The sequence below is a fragment of the Pituophis catenifer genome, unplaced genomic scaffold (genome assembly GCF_029215685.1).
Source record: "Pituophis catenifer annectens isolate HBS135680 unplaced genomic scaffold, rPitCat1.0.hap2 SCAF_1, whole genome shotgun sequence".
NCBI lineage: Eukaryota > Metazoa > Chordata > Lepidosauria > Squamata > Colubridae > Pituophis > Pituophis catenifer.
In genome coordinates, this window is record NW_027256881.1 from 14,599,787 (window position 1) to 14,624,322 (window position 24,536).

The window sequence follows — 24,536 nt, forward strand, 5'->3', positions numbered from 1 at the left end:
GCGAGCTGCACTGGCTCCCGGTGGTCTTCCGGGTGCGCTTCAAGGTTTTGGTTACCACCTTTAAAGCGCTCCATGGCTTAGGGCCTGGTTATTTACGGGACCGCCTACTACCACCAATAGCCTCCCACCGGCCAGTACGCTCTCATAGAGAGGGACTCCTCCGGGTGCCGTCAGCCAAACAGTGTCGACTGGCGGCCCCTAGGGGGAGAGCCTTCTCTGTGGGGGCACCTACCATCTGGAATGAGCTCCCCCCGGAGATACGGAGGATCCCGGATCTGCGCTCCTTCCGCCGTGCTGTGAAGACCTTTTTATTCCATCAAGCGGGCTTGGCCTGATCTCTTCCCTTTTTAAATATGTAAATTTTAATCTGTTTTTAAATTATTGGGGTATTTTAATTTGTCTGGGCCAAAAAGTTTAATTTGATTTTATCGGGTTTTTAAATTTTGTGTATTTATGTATTTTATTGTTGGCTGTTCACCGCCCTGAGTCCTTCGGGAGTAGGGCGGTATACAAATCAAATAAATAAATAAATAAAATAAATAAATCCTTCGTACAATATAGTACTCAAAATCAAACTCAGTACTTGAAATGGGGGTCTGATCTATTTAGAATATAGTGTACTGTAACTATTATTCTATGTTTGGAAATGATAACTTCTAATAATATGCATTCTAAAACTGAATTTGCCTTTTTACCAGTTACTGAATATCATCCTGCTGATTGCTTTTCAGTTTATAATCAACCATAATCCCAAATTCTTTTCTAAAATTATGATGATCATATTAGGTATCCCCCATTCTTTATATATGAGTATTTTGACTTTTTTTCCTAATTGTCTTTGTCTTTTTATTAAATTTCATTCCATTTTGTCCATTTTCTTTATCTATTTTGACTTCTGCCAAGCAGATAAATATTGTATCCCACCGTTTATCCAAGGCATTAATAAAAACTTTAAAGATCAGGCCAAGACTGAACCTCACAACATTCCAGTTGATACCCCAGGCAACTTATGGTGTCACTATACCACACTTCAAATAATAATTCGAACATTTCTAATAAAAGAGCCAATATAACCTTCAAAGGTTAAGAAAGTAAGTGGTAAATAAAATCAGATTAAGGAAAGCAAAGTATTGCACAAGTCTGCTTAGTTTCAAAACCTAGCTAAAAAAGCAGGTAATATAGAAGAATCAGAAGTTCAAAGAGATAGGATGCATCTGTGCATCACCCAAATTTGAGAGGAGGGGGACACAAGAAATCAGAAGCCGAACCGCTAACGTATTGTTTTATGTACAACATTTCTGCAAGTCTTTCCTCCAAAATGGTTAACAATAGATTAAAATCAATAAAATTAAATAATAATAATAAAAAAAGAATAAGCAGGTAGAGGGAAAGCTTTGCTCTAATCTACCCTGTAAACTACATGGATTGTGGGAGGTCTGGTACAGTTTTAATCTTATCAGTTTCTCTGCAAACAGAGAGGCTACATCCAGGATGAACGCTAGACAAGATTCATGGATTTGATCAGACTTGTCTATACTCCCTGCACCCCCTCCCCCATTTATCCCAGTACAACTTTTCTGTAAAATACTCCCTTTGAACCTCATAAAGCACTGCAAACTTGCCAGTAGCTTCTAAAGAGATCCACATGTAATAAGCTGAACATCAGTGAGGTCATTAATGTTTTAGCCATAAATAAAATAAAAAAAAACCCCTAAAGTAATGAATTGGTACAATGTTCCCTCCTTAGGCAAGCTTGAACAAAATTGAGGGAAATCTTCAAAAGGTAGGCTCTTTCCATTGCAAAAGCTGAAATGTTACATCAGGAGCTGACATTCGGCACCTGAAATCATTTCTTTCATTAAAATCTCTAGGAGCTATATTTATTGTCTGTAAAACTTTAATATAAAAGTATTTCTAGCTCATTTTTACAAGACTCGGTTCATTCCAGGTCTCAATCACTCTAGTTCTTAGTGATGATTAACCGACGGGACTAGCTGGTTTTCTCAGGCTTCACATCTTTGATTAGATACCCTTTTGACAGAAAAGAGAAGTATCTACATTTAGCAGGCACTTGTTTCAGCTTAATGCTCAGAGTGCATAGAAACTGCCTTGAAATAGATTAGAGGTCTTCAGATGAGTAAGGGGACATGAACAAAACAGGGACTCTGAATACTCCTAATTAAAAACTTCAGGCTTGAAGGATTTGACATTTGCAAGATTTAAAAAAATACATAATTTCCTACTACTACCTCACAATTGAAAGTAACTTTTTGTTATGTGTTAATTTATCTCGTAGCACGCCCAATTAGATTTTTCCCAAAGGGAATAAAAGAGTTTTTGCACCTAAAAGACAATAAGGCAGAGTACTTATTTTATAAATAATTCCCAGCGCATTTTCATTGATCTTTATCAAGGGTAGAAGTTCAACCCTTAGAGACTGCCTTTCCTCCAGATGAGTCAGTATTAGACAAGCTGGGTTCAGACATATTTGCTTTTCTATCGGAATGTGACTGAATGGATTTCTTTAAACTGTTGAATAAATTCCCCTGATGAAGATCAGTGAATTAGGCCAGCCAATTCTTTATTAATATCTGAGGCTTATTGTCTTTGCAGCATTTCTTCTGATCTGTAATCCACAATTATCCCCTACTGAAATATATTATGCTGCATTTTGTATCTCTGCTTGAAATATACTGTATGGTCATTACAATTTCTCCATTTCTTGGTTAAAAGCAAAAACCCTTTTGCATGAACTTGGAAATCTTAACTCTTTTCAGTTGAGCTTACAGGTAAAATGTTTCTGTCATATTGCAGCCTGAATTTCCAAGTGTTCCTTATATAATGTAAGAATATTATTAAAATTGAACTGCTAGGAAATGGGGATTAAGCACAGAAGGGGGGGGGGGGAAAGCAGGCGTGGAGGGGAAAACCCTAATGGCAAATACAATAGGAGTACTAGAATATATGAAATGTGGTTGACTCTGGAATAACAGATTTTCTTTTGAAGATTCTGCTTATTTGGCTTATTATAAAAGTCAACATCTGTATCAACAAAAATGCAGCAAAAATAATCTTGATTTCTTTTATCTGAGCGGCTGGTTTGCATATTTCAAAAGTTGTTACTGGCAATTAATATCATATATTTAAACTGAGAGCCAGTTTGGTGTATCAGACTAGAAATTTGAAGGCCGTGAGTTCTAGTTCTGCCTCAGGCACAAAGCTAGCTGGGTAACCTTGGCCAGTCACTTTCTCTCAGCCCTAGGAAGGCAAGCAATGGCAAACCGCTTCTGAAAAATCTCACCAAGAAAACCGCAGGAACTTGTCCAGGCAGTCTGTGAGAATAAGACACAGAATGAAAGAAAAACAAATACTCAGACTGGGGGTGGAGTGAAGGAAAATTGTGTGTACCTATGCCAAAGAAATGATTTTTACATTTTTGGTTCAGCAACATCTGGAAGGTCACTAATGCTTCTCATTCCTGATCTTTACCAACAGAATAATGCCTTCTTTCTATAAAATATAGGTTGATGTGTTCTTTTTTTTTTAGTCTTCTTAAGAACAGATTCAGCAATATGTTCAAAAAGAAACACATCTTAATCCTCCCAATTCATTCTGGGGGATTTTAAATAGAATACTGAGTGGACAGAAAGTATGCCACGGAGTCAAAATGTTGTCTTGAGGTTGAAGGTAGTACACCTCATTATTTCAGCTTGAAAAACATGTTGGCTCGGAAGTTGAAACAGGGGTACTATGCAGCAGGTTCTGACAGATTCTGGAGAACCGGTAGTGGAAATTTTGAGTAGTTCGGGGAACCGGCAAATACCACCTCTGGCTGGCCCCAGAGTGGGGTGGGAATGGGGATTTTGCAATATCCTTCCCCCAGGTGTGGGGAGGGGATGGGGATTTTGCAATATCCTTCCCCTGCCACATTTACCAAGCCATGCCCACAGAACCAGTCGTAAAAAAAATTGAATTCCACCACTGGGTTGAAAGTGAAATTTAGATATTATGAGTAATCCAACTGACTTCTTCCCCTTAAATAGATATAATATGAAGTTCATTGTCACCAAATAAAAGATGTCTGTTATTCTGAGGGTCTTAAACATGTTTATTAGTCATGATGGCTAAATAAATAGCATTTTTTGAAAATAATTTGCAAGAGTGCAGTACATTAAGCCTTTTATGCTTTCTTTTGGAGTTGCTAAAGATGAAAGATTCCTATCAACAGACTTCTGACTTGATCAAAGAGGTCTTCTTAGATCGTTTTATTTTAAAGTCATCTTAGAACAATGAGTTTTATCAGTTAGTTACAGTATGTGCGATGTGAAGAAGCACATTGCTTTTGATCAACCAGAATCAAATTCAGAATAAAGTGATCACCTAAAGCAGTGAAAATGTCTCACCTTGCTTTTTTTTAATAAAGACAGAAAAGGTGTAAACTAGGCTACCTATCTTAAGTGCAACTGTGCCAGATATAGAACTGCTTGCTATGGTATTAGTATTAGGTACAGTATCAATCAGTTCTGGCATGTTTTTGCCAGTATGGCACAAGTACCACCAAAGTCCAGTTTTCCCTCAGGCACGTTGATATTATTTTATGCAAGCTAGCATCTCTAACCTAGAGATTATTTTGTAAACCAACTACCATTACCCAGTGGTGAAATGTAAAATGTGTTACTACTGGTTATGTGGGCGTGGCTTGGTGGTGGTGGGGTAATGTGACTGGGTGGGCGTGGCCAACTTTTTTTAAAAAAACTTTTGACAGCATTTTTTCTTCAGCTGAAGAGGTTGTTAAAAAAATGCTTTTAAAAGGCTCTGACGATCCAAGCTGAGCTGCATGATCATCAGAGGCTTTTTTTTTTTAACTTTTAAAAGCATTTTTTCGGCCGAAGAAAAAATGCTTTTAAAAGTAAAAAAAAAAGCCTCTGATGATCACGTGGCTCAGCTGGGCATGGGGGGTGGGCAGGGATTTTTGCTACCGGTTCTCCGAACCACCTGCCATCATTGCTACCCAGGAGCAGTTCACCCCTGCCGTTACCCACAATCCACCAATTTGGAGGTACATGGTGTATACTTGCACATAGCTGTTTCTTGTTTAAAAAATTTTTGGCATACTATTTCTTAATCCTTTCCTGTGCTCTGCATAGCCTTATCTCAAGAAAAAACAGTTTGATACATATACATGTATGTATATTGAAACGTCAATTGAAACAGCAGCGTCTCAAATTCTTCCTATGAATTTTCTCACCTCACGTTGGTTGCTCCTTCCAAAAAGAAGGGACCCTGAATTCTTTATATATAGAAGATTTGAAAGCCTACAGTGAATTTATCTGAAATACATTCAGAGACAATAAATCTGTTGCAGGATAACATTTTGGTGAGAAGGAAAAAAAGCATGTAATATTTTCCTTTTGTTGTTTTGTTCTTTTTATTTGTTCTTTGTATGAAGCCACAAGTGCTTATAAAATTGAACTACTAACACTTTCATTAATTTAAAAAAAAATAAAGTCTACCTGTTTGATACTGAGAAGCTATACAATTCACTTAAATAAAAGCATTACATTGCATCACAGACTTCCACCAGCAGACAGAACAAAAAAGCAAAAGAAGATTTTAAAGAGATGAGCAGCTTTTTTGAAATCTGGAGTGCATCATTTCAGTGATATAGAAACAAGCAACATGAGCCAAAGATTGGAACAGCTGATTCTGTGTTCCCACAGATTTATTTTATCTTACAGTTGCTTGCAGCATTGGTATGGCCACTTAATAATCCTGTTATTGAAGTAAAAGTTTCTTAAATTGCTATCCCACAATGCTGCTAGCATCAAACTGGTTCTACAATAATGAGGAGTTTCAAAAGTTGTTTTTTAACATCAGGTCAAGAGGCTCAAGAGAAAAAGAATGTATGTAAAATCAACACAATTTTAAAATTAAGACTTAATGTGACATCAATGGAATAGCCAAATGACCACTCATTATTTAATGTCCATTGTAGTATTAGCTCAATTCGTACATTAAGTAATGAAGATGAGCTGCTCGATTTTGCTTTCGGTGTGTGAATCCATCTACTGTGGTTTGTAGCTCAGCAACACCCTAGTCATTCTGGTTTATTCAGTAAACCAGATAATGGCCTTTTCTGGAGTACTGTATCAAGGAAATAAGTCTGTAACCAGAATACGGTTAAATTTTTGCCCTGTTTAGGAGCAATTAGCTTTTGCCTTGTCAAAACTTAAAGGTGGGGATTTATTTGAAAAAAGTTGTAACATACACCTCAAAAAACACATGAGATAAAAATCCAATATATTTGGTATCAAGAGCTAGGAGATTTTATTATAGTGACAACTGTTTGAAGAGAAAAAAAAAAAGTAAACATCACTTTCTGTAACAAAGAATAAATTTCGTCTTTTACCGATGGATTTCCCCCTCCCCCAAACTATATACTTTCTTTTTAAATAGTTGAATAGCAGCTCTGGAGTCTGCATATGCTTTTTCTGTATCTCAAACAGATGGTACAATATTACACTGCCTTAATTTGTTTGATTCTGAAAACTAACAACCTACAGTACTAGACTTTGCTCCTTTTCCCAATACTGCTGCCTGATGTGATATAATAACAAGTCCTTTGCTTTCAAAATAGAATTCATAAGTTTGTATTTATCGGAAACCAAAGAACTATTGGTGAGAAGATGAGTGTGAGCATGAAGAGTTGGTAGTTTTTAGTTCCCTCCTGGAAAATATTAACTTCATCTAACTGTCATTTCTTTTTAATATATGGAATCATTAATTTGAATAAATGCTTTGATTGTGTCTTGTTCCAAAGACAACAATGAGACGAAGTTCCAGTTAATGCAACCCCCACAACAAACCTCTGCCATTTCCTGTTCTACCTGTTTAATAAAATGTTTTATCGTTCAGCAAATATATAAGTAAGAGATATTTATGAACGGATTAAATGAAATATCAAGTTTCACCTGAGCATATTCTGAAATTATAATTCTGCCTACCCCCCAGGCTTTAACCTTAAATAAGAAGAATGAGATATCAGGAAATAATCTAGCATAAAACAATTTCAGTGTACAGGAGAAAGTGTACTCCCATAGGAAAGGATTAGCAGACTATTAAACATCCACTAAATTAAATTCAGACACGTAATCTTACAAAGCATTATGAAACCAAGAATAAATTTGGAAGGTGGAGTATTATGATTTAAAAAGTGATTCAGAGTTTGATTTATATAACTGATATGTGATCTATTGAGCTCTTTTATTGCTGAAAATACTTAACTGGATCATACAGTTCCCTGCTTATGCTTACTAGTGTCATCCATATGAGAACATTTGAGAAAAGTCGAATTTGGTCAATCCTGTACAAACGGTAAGAGAGGAGAAACAGTGAACAAACTTCCATAAATACCTCTTTCCCCCACTTCTAACTTTGCTCTGAGAATTAAACATCTCCTTAATTTTCATGGTGTGACCTTAAGGGGATGCCTGGTACTCTTGATTGTTTGGGAACTGAGCCATTACTTATGTCTGCAAATGGACAACAGGTTTCCCAAGAGAAACCATTGTTTCCTATTGTTTAAAAAGAAATGCTTATGATCCACAGCTATTGCCTACCAGTGTTCACCGTTAATATTAAAAATAGAAGCTGACTGTCATCTCATATTACATCTCCCCACCTTTGTCAGTGTATCCAAATGAAACCACTTTTCACTTACTTTAATTCAGCACAGAACAAGGCAGGAAAATACTGAATTACTACCTTCCGTTTGGCCTCAGGCTGCATAGCACAGTATTAATTTTCCAAATGAAGTATAACAAACAATATAGTAGAGAGCAAAACAAATGCAAGAAATGGTCTTGCATGTGTTCTAAAAGCAAACACAAATCATAGTGTAATACGTAACCTAAAAAATCCCCAGTTGTTCAAGGCTCATTCAATTTCAGGGGGGGGGGATGTGCAAGAATCCATCCTAAAATTTCAACTTGGAGAATTAAGCTGTGTGCTGGAGAGTTTAATATCTGCTACTGTATATTAACATGCCAAAAATTAAAGGACTTTACATTATTTAGCTGACTACTACATATGCAATTTGGAGAGTGATTTAAAGCAAAATAAGGGGAGTCAAAAACTCTGAAAAAGAAAGCCGGCCTCGTAAACACCAATTTTCAGAGAGCTACACTTGAATGAGCTAATTTGTTGTCTCAAAGGACTTCTGAGACATGCAGATAGGGTTTAAGCCAAGGAACAAAGGAGATAATATGTTAATTAGGATGATCATCCAATTAAAGCTACCTTAATCAATGGTCTAAAATTCATCTGATTAATTTAGATAACATATACTAGATTTTTAGCAGGTATTATTTTAGAATGTGCAAGAGAGAATGTTAATGCTCTTTAAATCTCTCTCTCTTTTGTTCTGTACCACACTTTAACATGAGACATCTTGATTACAGAAGTGAAGGGCCACAAGAAGATGGTGATGGTACCCATCCCATTTTAAAAGGGTCCCAGAGCAGCCAACAAGACTTACTTCTTTGTAACAGAAGATGCTTGGAGTAACTTTTGGATGCCTGGAATACTTTCTGGATATAGAGGAAGGGTGTAAATGAAGAAATCATCCAATAACCTTGAGATTTCATAACTGAAAGGAAACCCCTTCCAATACTCAAGGGACAAAGGAGTACTAATGATAATGTGTGTGTGTATCATTATACAGTCTTGAGTGAGAATCATCTGACACAAGATATTATTTTACAAATATTACAGCATAGTTCCTGGAGCCAGTTAGGAATGATACCCTTATACATGGGCTGCTTACATGGTTCTAAAAAATGGAATGCTATTGCGGGATATATGAATGTGCATTCTGCATTTTGTACAATGAGAACTGACGTGGGATCTTTCCAAGCAAATCAGCACCTCTGCTTCATTGGAATACTAACAAAAATCATTGTGATTGTTCCCACCACAGAGTTGCGTATCAGCAACAGATCATCACAAAATAAAACCATACAGCAGCTTGTTGAATATCTAATGTCCATGCCAAAACCATGATTAAAGATAGGATGAGTACAAGAGCTTGAGAAAAGTAGGGAGAAATGCAATTTTGGGCAGCTTGCTCCTACTCTCTCTCCCCTCTGAAGTAATGACTTCCGCTGTGTCTGCTCCAACTCCCAACAACAACTAGTCTGCCAGAGGAATGCTTGCAATTTTTATGACCAGCCACAAACCTGCTGGAATAACAGGCATAGTTCCTGTAATTAAACAGTGACCTTCTATGAAAAATTAAGAAGCTGCTAATTTAATGTACGTTAACCCCTCCTCCCCCCAAAAAACCCTGGTCATTCCTTAAGAGTCCTCCCCCAGCTTCCAATAGTCATAGTTCTGCTCCATAAAAGGAAGGTTGCCTCCCACCAAAAGAGGAAAACAGTGATTTGCTTCCTTGCTAAGGTTTGCAGAAACAGGAGACGTGTAACTTGCATGAACTTTCAGCACATTGACAGCAAACACTAAAGTTACCTTTGGTGAGAGGTGGTTGTGAAAATTTATAAATGCTCCAATTCGTGTTTGCTTTTTTTGTTGCAGTCTGATATTACTACACCACTTCTGAGCTGTTGAATAGCACTAGTAAACAGATTAACAGAGTTGGAAGGGACCTTGCAGGTCATCTAGTCCAACCCCCTGCCCAAGCAGGAAACCCTACATCTGCCTCTACCTAGGATCGATCTCACAACCTCCTGACCACTAGGCCACCAGGTCTTACTAGGGAACAGTATGATATAGTACAGAGGCAAGGCTTGCATTAAATGATCTTTGTTGTTACCTATCCTATAGAAAGGCCGAGAAGGAGGAGATACAAACAGCAATGCCACCACTCATCTACTCCTTTTTATTTATTTAATACAGTTTAGAGGCTGCCCAATTCCAAGATGACTCTGTGCAGCCTAGATTTTAAAAAGTAAAAACAAGAGATGGAGACCTTAGGAGAACAACAACAACAATATAAATACCCAGAAGAAGGGCCTGGTGGGTCAGCAGACTAAAAGCATTGTGATTAACACCAGCTGTCTGCAATTACTGTAAGTTCGAATCTCACCAGGCTCAAGGTTGACTCAGCCTTCCATCCTTTCTAAGGTAGGTAAAATGAGGACCCAGTTTGTGGGGGCAATAAGCTGACTTTGTATAAATATACAAAAGTATGAAGGCTATTGCTTAACGCATTGTAAGCCGCCCTGAATCTCCGGAGAAGGGCGGCATATAAATCAAATTAAAAAAAAAAAAAGGTATATTCTATGTACCGTTTTCCCTAAAATAAGACTCAACCGGAAAATAAGCCCTAGTATGATTTTTCAGGATGCTCATAATATAAGCCCTACCCCCAAAATAAGCCCAAGTTAAACTCGTCAGCAAGACAGACGCATTTAATATCATATTTTCCCAAAAGTAAGACCTAATTGGAAAATAAGCCTAATTTTTGGAACAAAAATTAATATAAGACTGAGTCTTATTTTTAGGAAAACACGGTAACAAAAATGCTACATAGGCCAACCAGCACACTGCCACAAAATCTGGGATAACAGCAAAGTTTCGAGTAACTTTCTGAATGTCAGTAGGGTGGGAGCCATATGGAGCTCTGTTGAGATACCATTCTAAAAGACAATTTGGCAGCATCTCAGAAAATCAGTATACTCCTAAATAATTTTTTTTAACTGACTATTCTTAGGAGCAATTTAGTGGATCCATTTAGCAAATAAGTCAGAGGTACAACTTTTTTTTTTTTTTAAAGACAGACCAGTTGATCTGAACTGGTGGCCAGAATAGGAGTAAAATAGACTGGACAGGTCTGATCTGATTCACTAAGACACAACCTTCTTAGAAAGATTTGCCTCTTGGATATAAAAAAGACATAGCAAATGATGCTGGATTGTGAAGATTCTAACACGTGTCATCAAATTATACCTTTCTCATGTGGTCAAAACAACAAAGGCAAGTCAGGAAGACTTGCCTGAACCCCCCCACCCCTCCAGCTTTTTTTATTTCAATTTACCCAAACTATGGGGAATAAAGATTCTCTTAGTGTTGATTCAATGGCAAGACTCCACCTTTTTCATGCTTCTAGAGCTGGAAGAGGCCTCCTTCATGCCCCATCTTCAAGGCTTCTTGGGTATGTACCTTAAAGTACAATTAAGAGCTGAGGTGGCGCAGTGGTTAGAGTGCAGTACTGCAGCTACTTCAGCTGACTGCTAGTTCAGCAGATCAGCGGATCAAATCTCACCGGCTCAAGGTTGACTCAGTCTTCCATCCTTCTGAGGTGGGTAAAATGAGGACCCAGACTGTTGGGGGCAATATGCTATTAAGTATACTGTCTTTGATGTAAGCCGCCCAGAGTCCTCGGAAAGTGGGCGGTATAGAAATGTGAATAATAAAAAATAATAATAAATTAAGAATGCTTCTTTAATATTTTGTGAACAGAGACCAAATTGTGATGGTAGAATATGATGGCTCCATGATCTCTAAGCTCACAATAGAGAGGCTGCTGCACCCCAGAACGTAATGTGATTGTAGCAGCACAATATTTCGTTCTGGGTGCACCAGCACGGGGCAGATTTTACCAGAATGTAGTTCAACTTAAGAATGAGGCTTGCTCTCCACCTACAGAAGGCAGAGTGCAATTTTTAAAAATGCCAAGTGTAAGATTTTCCTCCATGCTAACCTCCTTTTATGGGGCTTCCTCATAAATAGGCTGGCTGAGCCATCTCTCTTGCTGCTTGTGAAGTGTTATGAAAACAATGGCGATAGGAACAGACAATCTGGCCCCTTGTGTGTGTACACATTCTGCCCACCCACCCCCTCCCTCTGCCAAAGCCACTCTGCCTTACTTTTCTGATATCTGCATTATTAGTGGACTGAATCAAGGGATGGAGCTGACCTGGCACGCAACAGAAGAAAACCAAGCGGACTAGAAGTTTGTGAGGTACTGAGACAAGTAAAACATTCTCCATCTCACTCAGATACTAAACCTGCTTGGTTCACTTTGCACAGCAAATTAGAACAAGTTAAAAGGAGTTAAACAGATTGTGGTTCAGTATGTTATGGAAACCCAGCCATCGCCTAGGCGTTATGCAGATCACCAGCTTAAATCAGAAAATGGCATTGATGTAACACGTTAGGTAAAATTAGTAACTGTTTTGTTGACTGGATTCAGAGCCACTGTGTACTTTTAATATACAACTCATAGTCCAGAATTAAGGATCATATCAATGTATTTAAAAACAAGCCTCCCTAGGCGGGTTTCTAGTGGTTCTATGGATTACAAAATAGGCACAACATGAGAGCAATATTGCCTTGGCTACTGGGTTGTATGTTTGAAATATACAGTAGCAGCCTAACTAGATCTATTCCTCTAACAGAGTTCCCCTACCTTTGCAGACTGGGGGAGGGGGGGAGGAGAGGGAGAGGGATGGTTCCAGAAGTGGGTTTCAGCAGGTTCTGACCAGTTCTGGAGAACCGGTAGCGGACATTTTGAGTAGTTCGGAGAACCAGTAGTAAAAATTCTGACTGGCCCCACCCCCATCTATTCTCTGCCTCTGACCAGGAGGAAATGGGGGTTTTGCAGTAACCTTCCCCTGGATTGGGGAGGGAATGGAGATTTTACAGTATCTTTCCCCTGCCACGTCCACCAAGCCACACCCACAGAACTGGTAGTAAAAATTTTTGAAACCCACCACTGGATAGTTCTGCATGAGCGGCAGACAAGTATGCACGCAGCTCCACTTGCACGAGTGGCAGGCAAGCGCACCCACTGCTCGCGCAAATAGAGCACACGCACATGCACTCGCCCACTGGTCGCTTGAGTGGGGATATGTGTGTGCACGCTCGCCCAGCACTTCCGTGGCCCGCTTCTAAAGGGCTCAAGGCCCTGTAGTGGGGACCCCTGTTCTAAGATACTAGCATTAAAAATTAAATCTGAAATTGGGGTATGTAGGTGAATGAGCGATGTTTTACAATGTTATATAAGGAGGTGAGTCCAATGAGCAGAAAGAGAATTCTATCTTCATCCAGTTGTTTTTTTCCATTTTCCAGCTTTATTTCTCCTCAATATGCATAAATGGCTGTTATTCACTATTCAAAAATGGTGCAAATGGCACCAAATAACTCTAGTCTTCACTGGCAATGTTATCTCCTTAATCTGCTACTCTGTGTTAACTCAACCTTCACGCAATTCTGCTTTGGTATTCTCCAGATGTGTTGGGCTTAAAGTTCTCCTCAACATTTCTCAGCCATTATGGTCAGGCAAGGAAAGTTACATCAGCCTATCAGTTGACGGAGTTAAGATGAAGATCAAATCTGGCTGAAATGACTTGCAAGACTCTGTATTCTCTTTTGAAGGTTTAAAACTGCTCTTAAAAGTATCATTAAGTCAGATTTTGATCAGTCTGGTGTTGGTAAAATGTTCTCCTTCACATTCCGCCACATATGATCTGTGGCCAAAACTGCCATTAGAACATGGTCTTGTTTTTCCTTCTATACTTAAGCTAACAAAAGATGTGGGCATATTACATGTAGCTCTATACTCAGAAAAGAGCATTTTGAAAGATTTTGGTCAGGAAATGACACAGCAAAAAAAGGACTGTGCCCTCCCCCCCAAAAAAAATTGATTCAAATCAGAGCACCTTCCTGTTGCAAAAACAGAATTCCTGAGTTCAGTGATGTCAGGAAGAATTTTATGATCCAACTTGGAAACAACTGCAATTGGGGTCAGGAAATAGGGCAAAACTCTTGCCAATTCCTTTATGAAGAAAGCCGAACTTCTCAGGCCTTTTCTGAGGGCTGATTGTAACCCATTAACTGAGCTTCTGAAGGAGTTTTCCTGTCCAGACATTTTTTTGGGGGGTCTTTTCTTAACAGCCTTTTATTATTATTACTATTACTGTACTATTATTTTTCTTCCTGCCCTGCTGGTCTCATGGGAAAACTTTTTGGCTGGAATGCAAGGCCTCGCTGTGATTTAAGAAGGAGCACAAATGTATTTCTGGGATATCACTTGAAAATGTATGTGTGATTTAAAAGGGCTCAAGGCAAACACTTTAAACACTGCTCAAGAATAAATCCTTTGCGAGTGCCATTAACACCTCTGCCTGTTTTGTACCCAGTCTGACTCTCTGAAGTTAACATCTCTCTCTCTATCACATTTTTAAATGCACAAAACTCCCTTTTACCATTATGGATGGGAACTCTACAGATGTATCTTTCCTCTCTTTGTCTTTTGTCTTATGAAGTTGTTAACGTATAAGCTGTGTGGCAGAAAAGGCAACACCCAGGATTATTTCTGGAGATACCTTGCACTATTTCCAGAGATTTTATTATCTATGCAGGTGACTGCATATGGCAATATCTGAACTAAAGATTTGCCCCTACAAAGGTATTGTGCATACAGGTGTGGGTACAAAAGTAGCTGGAATTGTAAGCTAATTTTTGAGTTATCAACCTAAAAGAATAAGAAGAAATTTGCTGATGCTATAAATATATTATTTACAGCAGTCCTCGACTTACGTCCATAATTGAACCTAAAATTTCTGGGCTGAAGTCTACCTGACTTATTGCTGAGGTTGAGTAACACTGATTTAGAGGAATAATGAAATCTGGAATTTTTAGTGAAAGTAGTTTTGTAATGGGGATGCCAAAAAACCCTTCATGCTGACTAATTTCTGGGAAATTTTCCATGCGCACATAAAAGCCACTAGGTGCAATTCTATGTTTGCCCCACATTCCCATTGGCTGGAAAGAATTTGGGACTGGTGTGGTAGATGTTTGGAAATGTTGCGTTAAAGAAATCCTGTCCCAATTAACCCCAAGAGATGTTTCATACAAACTTGCAAGCACTTTAATGTAGTGGAGAAAACAAGGATGAAGCTCTGTTAAATGCAGTAAAGATGCACTAGAAACGCCAAGGCTGCCAACAATGATGGATATCAGGACAATTTACTAAGTCTTTAAGGTGTCACCTTATCTACTGACCTTGCTGTGACAGACTAAGGCAACTACACCTCTAATAATGTCTATAGTTTGTAATTCTCATTCTTCATTAGATACACAAATAAAAGTACAGCAAAGAAAAGGAAGGGCGGGGAGAACGCTAAAGGGTTATCAGTCCCTATGATGATGTTTCTTAAAGCAACATCTCCAATGAAACATCCAATATGGATCTTGTTATAGGAGTAGACTAGTGTCAGTTTAAGGAGAATCCAAACTGTTTGAAGAGATAAGGAAATTCTGTGGAAAATACACCATTGGATTGATTCACTAGAATATCTTTGTATACATTCAGCCCTCCATAAGCCCTATACTTCTTTTTTTAAAAAGTGGGCGAGGAATCTCACGGTTCAAAAAAGAAGGAAATGTTCTAAAATACCAAAAGAATATAGCAGTTGATGAAGGTATCAACGCAATCAATTTTACATTGCTGAAATGTAAGCATTCAACACACAAACCATTGAAAATGTTCTCCGGCCCTTTCTTTCTAGGGAAATTTACTGTTCTACATTGTGGAGGCAAGGGTTAATGTTGGCTCGTGCGGACTATCCTGAGCCTGGGCTTTGTTCATTCAAGCCTTAAATCTGAAAGCTCCAGAGAGGGCTGCACAACTGCTGTACTGCAAGACCAGAGTGTATAAAGTTCTGCATTAAAAATGCATGTTTCGGGCTTGCCACGGTCCTCGGCCGTGGCCAAAAAGGAACACTGGTTCAAGTATGATGCCGCGCCAGCTTACTGGCAATTGGAGATATTTCTTAACCAACGGCAGCTGAGGAAAGGAAAAGACAAACCATGAAACAGATCAAAAGAGGTCGATTCCATCCCTTTTCGTTTCAGGAAGGAAACCTTTTCTAATCTGAAAGCTTTGTTCACAGGGAGTCTCCAGTAGTTGAGACAGCTGGGTACACTCAGTAGTTTTTACCTCTGCTTGGATGGGAGGAAGGGGTGGAGGAAGAAAAGAATGTGTGTACATGTATGTATGCATATGTGCATGTACACACAAGGGCACATCAACAGGAGCTTACATTATAGAACAAACCATGTTCTTATGACACTATTCTTCCCTTCTCCGTTTTCAGTTTTAGATAAGGACCAAACATTTATGCTTAGTAATATTGTCATCCTGTGACTGAAGTCATTAAGCTGCATAGTAAACAGCATCTATATACGCAGAACGTATTTAGAAGTTGTGATGCTGATTAAAGTTTGCTTGCCACTACAATTACCCTTCTATTTGCCTGTATACATGTACAGAGAAACATAGATACCCTGAAATAAAATGTATACACAAGTGTGCACACACTTTATAAGAGAAAATGTTTGTGAAAGAGGGCACACCACAGAGATCCTGAGGAAGGAAGAGTGGAGATATACTCAGTGCTCACATAATAGTAGCTTATTAGTGCTGTATGCAAAACAGGGGAATTTGGCCATGGTTTGTGGAGAGCTTGTGGTTTAGGTGACCAGCTCCTCGTAAAATTATAAATCTTTAGGTGAAACACTGTAAAAACAAAACTGAATGCACTTCATAAAAATTGGCATTTTAAGCTTTTAAAAAAAGAAACATTACCACAGGGCTTCAGAAATTGAAGCCAAGCGAACATATGTGCACAGAGGGGTGGAAAAAAATGAGAAACATCTGAACAAGGAGAATCTGACAGTTAAAAGGGGAAATGTAAAATTTGCTCTCAAGCACATAACAAAATGGAATTCTCCGGAATGGGAGATAACTCTATAGATCCCTTTCTGATTGTATGATTCCCCACTGTTCCCAGGATCTTAGTAACATTTTTATTATAACATATACATAAGTCATTTTAGTTCTGAAAAATCATAAATCTAAACTGCCAGGGTACTGAGATTTGAAACACCACCAACACCCCCCTACAAAATATTTTTTTTCCTGGTTGCTATAATTTCTGACTGTCCTTGAATAAACTCCGTAAATTATTTTTTAAAAATTATTTATAGAACTCATTTAGGTGTTACAATATTTCTACAAATAGCTTGTTGAGCCAGTTCAGTCAGATAAGCTATGTAAAATAGATCTGACTGCTACAGCTCAAATTGTAGATACGATAAGCCACAATCCCTATGTTCTATTAGTGGCTTGGCTTACAACCTGCTTCCTCTTATCATATTCATAAAGTCCTCCTTCTTTGTGTCTTTTCTCCAGGTGTTGCTGCGACATGAGTTTGCTATGATGTGTGAACTCTGCAACTAATTTGTCTCCTGTTCTGGACTGCAGAAACCTGAAGTCCTTCCAGATGTTTAAACCATGGTTAAGTCCTGATATTTTAGGCAGGCTAGAGAAAACAGTTATTAACCTCAATACTGCACTGGAGTACTGTAAATACACTAGTGTCACGGTACTCAACTGCTTTGAAACTCATCAAATTTGGTATCCGATGCACTCTAACACAAAGATTTTGTCCCAGTACTCGTCATTTGTTTGGTACTCGACATGCAAGCTAGAAATTGTCACTGTCGGTTACTTCATGACTAGTGCTTTATTCCTTATGGGAAAAATCATTTTTGGGACTCATCGTGCCTCTTGGAACCAATTAATGACAGGTATTGAGGTACCACTATAAAAGCATTTCAAAGAAAAGAGAAATTATTTCATACAAAATCCATGAAAAAGATTCATAGTTAAGATAAATGTTCCAAATATTGAGCTGTGTTCTCTAGAATGAGTGCAGTCAGGAGTAATGAATGGTTTACCCATATGTTGATCATCCTTAATCTGCAGGGTTTGTAACTGAATGGCAGCCATTCAGAAAACTTTGCATTGAAAATCCATTTCATTTGCACTGAAAAGCCATTTCATTTATTGAAAAGGTAGCTGATCCCTGATCTATGATGTTTCGCTTGGAAATCAGCCCATGTATCCCACCCACTGTCTACAGGTAGTACTCAACTTACAACAATTTATTTAGTGATTATTCAATGTTACAACAGCACTGAAAAAGTGACTTATGACCATTTTGACATTCCCACGGTCACGTGATCAAACCAGATACTTGGCAACTGGTTCATATTTATGAAGGTTGCAGTGTCCCAGGGTCACGTGATCTTCTTTTGTGACAAGCATCTGGGGGAGCCAGATCCACTTAACAACCATGTTACCAACTTAACAACTGCAGTGATTCACATAACAACTGTGGCCTGAAAGGTCGTAAAATGGGGTAAAATTCACTTAGCAACAGAAATTTTGGGCTCAATTGTGGTTGTAAGTCAAGGTCTACCTGTATTTTGACCAAGTAAAGTGCTGCAAAGTCTGAGTCAAAGAATGGTCTTTCTTGATTACTTCTTGAGATGTCAAGATTAAACCTGGATTCTTCTGCCTGCAAAATTGATTGCCAGTTGAGCAATTGTCTGTCCATTTTCTGGAAATCAAATCAGCCGTATCTCTCCCTTTCTGGTTCACTCTTCACATCAATTTGGTGCCAACTCTCCTTCTCACTCTCGGTTCCTCTAAGCCAGTGTTTCTCAACCTTGGCCCTTTGGCCACTTGAAGATGTACGGACTTCAACTCCCAGAGTTTACCAGCCAGCATTCTGGGAGTTGAAGTCCACCCATCTTCGAGTGGCCAAGGTTGGGAAACACTGCTCTAAACAGTCACCCCTTTCTGCTACCCCTTTCTCCTGCTCAGCTTGCCTCCGGTATGGAAACATACAGCTCCACCATCTGATTTTTTAATTCAGGAACAGCCGCAATCTGAAAACCTTGAAATTCTCTTACACAACTGTTTTGGCAAGCCCCTCCATGTTCCAACAAACATTAAACTGTGCTTGCCATTTGTCTCAGGAATCCTGCATTAATAAACATGAAGAGGACCACTTTTTTTACCTCCCACACTCAGTGACGGAAGAAAACAAAGACCAGCTGTAGTCATCAATGGACCCTTGTTCTGCACATAAAGCCCTAATTACATTTTATTTCAAGCCTACACATGGAAAACTTTACTGATGGCGTCTTGTCGATTTCAGCTTCTGAGAACCCAGCTGACATGCTGGAAAGCCATTTTATTTTGGCCATTAACACCTTCATTTCTAGAGACGGGGGGACAGCTGGCAAGAGTTTGTTCACAGGTATTGTTAAATAATAACAAAATAATTATGAATAACAATCATCATAAAGAGCAGGAGGAGGGTATTATTTTCTAGTAAGCAGTTAATATTGCATATTTATGCCATGAATTGGTTTACTGAATAAGGATTAAAAAAAAACCATGTTCAACATAATTGGGAATTAAAAAGGTCAAAGGCCTAGCACAACAGCGAAAATCTTAATTGCTAGCGTATATCAACAAAGATACCAAAAGTATTATTACTGGTCCATCACGCAGTCGGCCAGATGTTTAGACTGCATTTGGCATTTTTATCCAGCTATCGAGTCCTTCCCAAGGACCTGGGATAGGCAGGTATTTTGTTTGAGGGTGTTAAACTGAAGATTGTCGTAGGATATAAGTTATTCCAAGCAAAGTTGCCTTTTGTAATTGATCAATGGGTGATTTTATCAATGCCAAATATGCTCCAGTTATTTTGGGATTGCATCCAAGGAGTCTATTACTACTGGCGCTATCTTTGCTTTCTTTTGCCACAGTCGTTCTATTTACAGGTCTTTGTAGTTTGTTATCTTCTCCAGTTGTTATTATTGTTGTTGTTGTTGTTGTTATTTGTTGTTGTTGTTCTTTAAAATTATCTACTATTTCTGTGACGTGCTACTAAATTACATGGAGAATGAAAACTTGCCCCAGCCCTCACACAGCCTGAAAATTAAAACAGGGTGAGAGGAAAGGGTGTAGGCTAATGCCATCATATGTGCTTAAAACATACATACATACATACATACATACATACATACATACACACACACACACACACACACACATATACATATACATATACATATACACACACTATATATAAACAGACACATGTAGCTATGTTTCAGCTGAGAGCTGCTTGGGATCAGAGACCATAGTGCTACAAGTGGGTGAATAAGCCCAAAAGGTAAAAATTAAATAGGCATAATATTTTATTAATTTTTCACCCTGAGCACATTAAAATGACTAGTCAGCAGCTTAGGCTTCTTGGAATCATATCCAAGCTTTGGGGGCTGTAAACTGCGCACCCCAAAATTTCTAAAGTGTCATATAATTGCACACGGTTGAACTCATAACCATTATTTTCATTTTAGAAAAAATTCTCCCCAACAGCTCTGCTAGAGTTCAGAGTTTTTATTCTGCTTTTCACCTTAGGGTGCTCACAAAACTGAAATAAAAGCATCTTTAAATGTCCCTACAAAAAAATAAATCCTCAAGTTTTCTATCTGGCAGTTTTCTATCTGGATAGTAATATAACCGTTTAAGAAAACAGCCCAGCCCCTTGCCATTGTATCTTCTCTACTTTTTAATTTTTTTGGTTTAAATTTCAAATCTCAAAACGGGGGATGGATTGTCCTGGAACTGTTCTGAATACCAATTCCAAAACTGGAAGCGATCCTATAAAAAACATTTTTAAAAAGGGGAGAGGGGGTAAAGTCACTAACAGCTTCTCATTCCTGCAGGCGACAAAAGGCCAGTGTACAATCCCTCATTTGCAACATTTCCAAGAATATTTTCCCAATACTTATATACTGCAAAGGATTCGTAGAAGAGTTTAACATAGGCCTGATGTCATTGCCCTGCCTGGGCTCCATAGAAATTAAGGCATTTTGCTGTTGCAGCTGTCCTGTCAGGAGGATAGCTGCTTCTTTTGTTCCTCTCATTTGAAGAACCTGTCTGCTCAATTTCTGACAAAAAACCTGAAAGGGAACAGCATCCTTCAAACGCTGACATCTCTAATACACTCTCCATTATGCAAGTCCACCCCCAAACACAAATTTTACCCCGACTCATTATGCACTCAAGAATTAAAACCACAATCAATTTTTCTTTTATTGAAGGCTGGCAGATGGGAGAGACACAGTGGCTACAAATGGTGTAAACCTCCAGATGTGCCGGAGAATAGGTCTCATCACTCATTCTCTCATACGTGCGCAGCCAATGATTCGAGTCGTCATCCAGCACTTTGGGAAAAGCTGGTCTCAACGAGCAAATCAGTAAGCACATATAGAGCTATAAGGTAAAGGTAAAGATTTCCCTCGCACATAGCCAGTGCTGTCCAAAGACGTCTCTATGGTCATGTGGCCGGCATGACTAAATGCCAAAGGTGCACAGAATGCTGTTACTTTCCCACCAAAGATGGTCCCTATTTTTCTACTTGCATTTTTTACGTGCTTTCGAACTGCTAGATTGGCAGAAGCTGGGACAAGTAGTGGGAGCTCACCCCGTTACGCGGTACTAAGGATTCGAACTGCCGACCTTTTGATTGACAAGCTCAGCGTCTTAGCTACTGAGCCACCACATCCCCTTTATATAGAGCTATACTGAACTGCTTTCCTGGGAGAACTGTTAACTCAAAGATCAGGGTAAAATGAAAATGGGGCCCGGAAATAGTCCAACTGGGTTAGCTGTTTTGGCTGCCACCTGTTTTACAGAAATTTTGTAATGGTTCTCCGAGTGGCTGCCACATCTTCTCTACTGCAGCAAGACTCATGTCATCGCACGCGGCTTCCTTTCAAAAGAGTTGATTCAAAGGTGCTTTTTTCAAAAAGCAACTGGATTGTTTTTTTCCTTGAGGAAGAAAAAGAAGGCATTTCGCTTCTCATCCAAGAAGCTTCATCGGTTCTGAATCAATGAACTGAGCTGGTGAAGTAGAAGTGAAACATCTTTTTTTCTTCTTTTTCTTCTTCAAGGAAAAAACAGTCCAGTTGCCTTTTGAAAAAGCACCTTTGAGTCAACTATGACCTGGATGACTAAGAATCTCTCCCCCCAGACATTTCATGAGGGGTTCTAGGGAAAAAAACATTACATTGATCTTATCCATGTTTTCCCCCCAGACACTCAATCAGGACAAGATTGTGTATAGATCATGTTTCTCAACCTTGGCAATTTTAAGATACATGGACTTCAACTCCCAAAATTGAACAAAAACTGAGGCTCAGGGCTGGGATAAACCAAGTCTGGAATTGGAATGGATCCTTGGCAAATGACAAGTGGAATTTGGCTAACAACAGCAATGGGGAGTGCCAGGATTGCTATCGCTAAACAGTGCAATCACGTTAAGTCATGCTTTATGAGCACATTTAGTGACCAGAAATTCCGGGTCCGATTACTGTTGTAACTCAAGGACTATCTGTATTTATCCTTGCCCTCAGAGGCAGAAGAAGGTTAACACAAGTCATATGTGCTGAAGAGGAGTTGAAAGATCTTACTTTGCTGTCATTTCCTCATCGTATTTTGTCTTCAGGTCAAATAATTCTGTCTGTGTTTTTTCCAAGGCTAAAGGATGGAGAAGAAAAAAGAAATGTTTTTTTTAAAAAGCAGCAGCAGCTACTCAATTACTACTGAGCTATGAACTGTTCTCTTTCTGAAAAGTCATCTTACATTAAGCCTTCTCCCTGACCAAACAAAATCACATTGCAGAAAAACAATGCTTAAAAGCATTTTTGAATTCTTTTCTTTAGAAAATATACAGAGATGCACAAAGAACCCAAAACTGACCACCATTCTTGTTCACGAATGGTGAAAAGTTTCTAGATTTTTCTTCTGCTTCATCTGGTGAAGCTGTATGCTGTTTATAGATGGGCTCTTGTGACTTGAACCTCTTGTTCAGAGTTATCCAGGGACCTGTTTCAACTTCAGATGGGAAGGAAATGGGGACAGAAGTGCAGCTCTGGTAGGCGAGCAAAAGGCGATAAGCTAGAAACAAGCCCTGATTGAAAAGGATGAGCAGGAGAAAAGGCATTCATTTCTTTTGTGAATGAAAAATCCTTCTACAGCATCTACTCAGGGCAAAGTCAGATAACTTTTTCACCTCACTCCAAGCTTCTCTGTGATCCTGAGATGAGACAGATACTGTTAAAGACATCTCTCTCCATCTGAAGCCATTAATGGCTCCAAGGATTTCAAGTGCTCACCTGAGACTTCAACATTCGGCTGTCAGTCCTGACCACCATTACATTACTAAGAAATTTATACTTGGTGCTACTGAATGGACATTCACACACTGTATTTTTGCTGATGTGGGGATACTTTCCTTATATTATATTCTTTCCATAAATCGGATGCAATACACAAACACACATTGCTGTAACACATTCATCTTTGGCCCTAAAAGCATCCAGCAATCAGCATGAAGATTTCGATTGGGAATGCAGAAAACAGAACGACTTCCACTCTGCAAAAAGATAGGTCAAGTTGTTTCAATAACATTAATGGCCTAGACCAGGGGTGTCAAACTCACGTCACGTGACGTATCAGGACTTTTTCCCCCTTTGCTAAACCAGGCGTGGGCATGGCCAGCACGTGACGCATCCAGCCCACTAGCTGAGAGTTTGACAGCCCTGGTCTAAATCTTTGAACCACTTTCATTCCATCAAATGGGTGGTCCGCATCAGCTGCTTAAAAAGTTTCTTGTTCATATGCAGTAGCTAGAAATGTTGATGATCATCCCTGCTAAAGTCTACAGCAGTGTCTCTTCAAGCTTGGTAACTTGAAGATGAGGAGACTTCAGTTCAAAGGAGCCTGGATAGCTCTGCAGACAAGGCACTGCAATTTAACACCAGCTGTCTGCAATTAAAGTAAGTTCGAATCTTGCCAGGCTCAAGGTTGACTCAGCCTTCCATCCTTTCTAAGGTAGGTAAATTGAGGACCCAGTTTGTGGGGGCAATAAGCTGACTTTGTATAATATATACAAAAGTATGAAGGCTATTGCTTAACGCACTGTAAGCCACCCTGAGTCTCCAGAGAAGGGCGGCATATAAATCAAATTAAAAAAAAAAATAATTCCCAAAATTCCCTAGCCAGTTTGCTGGGGAATAGTTCTTAACAGCTCTTAAGTCACATCTAAAAAATAAGCAATGTGCTGTGGATCCAAATGCTCTCATCCCCAATTCCTCATTTCATTTCTCCTTCTTAGATTTTAATAAGAATGGTTTTAGAATATGACGTTTATCTCATATATTTTTTAAACCTTTAATGAACATTGATCAACCAGCTTCTATACCAGGTTCAAAATGTTTTAGTATTAAGGATGCTCCAGGCTGAAAAGTTAAAGCAGCCCTTGCATGGATGAATTCCCAAGCCTACCCACTCCCTTATTTTTCTCCATCGTTATCAGTCACAGAAGGGGGGAAACCAGCCAACCTGTTTGTAACGTCTGCAGTTTGTGTTCGGCTTCCTCCAGCTTTGAGGCCGTTGAGATTTGCGTCTCTTGCAACATTCTGTAAACAGAGAACTACATTAACACCAAGAAACAGAAAATATGCTCAATTCTTGTAGGATACATTGGTGTGTGTGGGGGCGTGCTTAGAATAAATAATAAACACAGTTTCACACATGGGGGTACCACAAAGGAATCCTCCTACTGGGGGAACATGAATCCCTT

At 39.0% G+C, this 24,536-nt stretch overlaps 1 protein-coding gene across 2 annotated transcripts in view; it reads right to left on the bottom strand.

The window, feature by feature from the left end:
- The window catches only part of CUX1 (cut like homeobox 1), a 363,893-nt gene that overhangs the window by 146,352 nt on the left and 193,005 nt on the right, over nt 1-24,536 (bottom strand). For both annotated transcript variants that reach the window (XM_070932086.1, XM_070932084.1), the window contains exons 7-8: nt 24,296-24,372; nt 22,363-22,429 (exon numbers count right to left, since the gene is read on the bottom strand). In XM_070932086.1, coding sequence (XP_070788187.1) covers nt 22,363-22,429; nt 24,296-24,372 — 144 coding nt within the window. The remainder of the gene's footprint in view (nt 1-22,362; nt 22,430-24,295; nt 24,373-24,536) is intronic.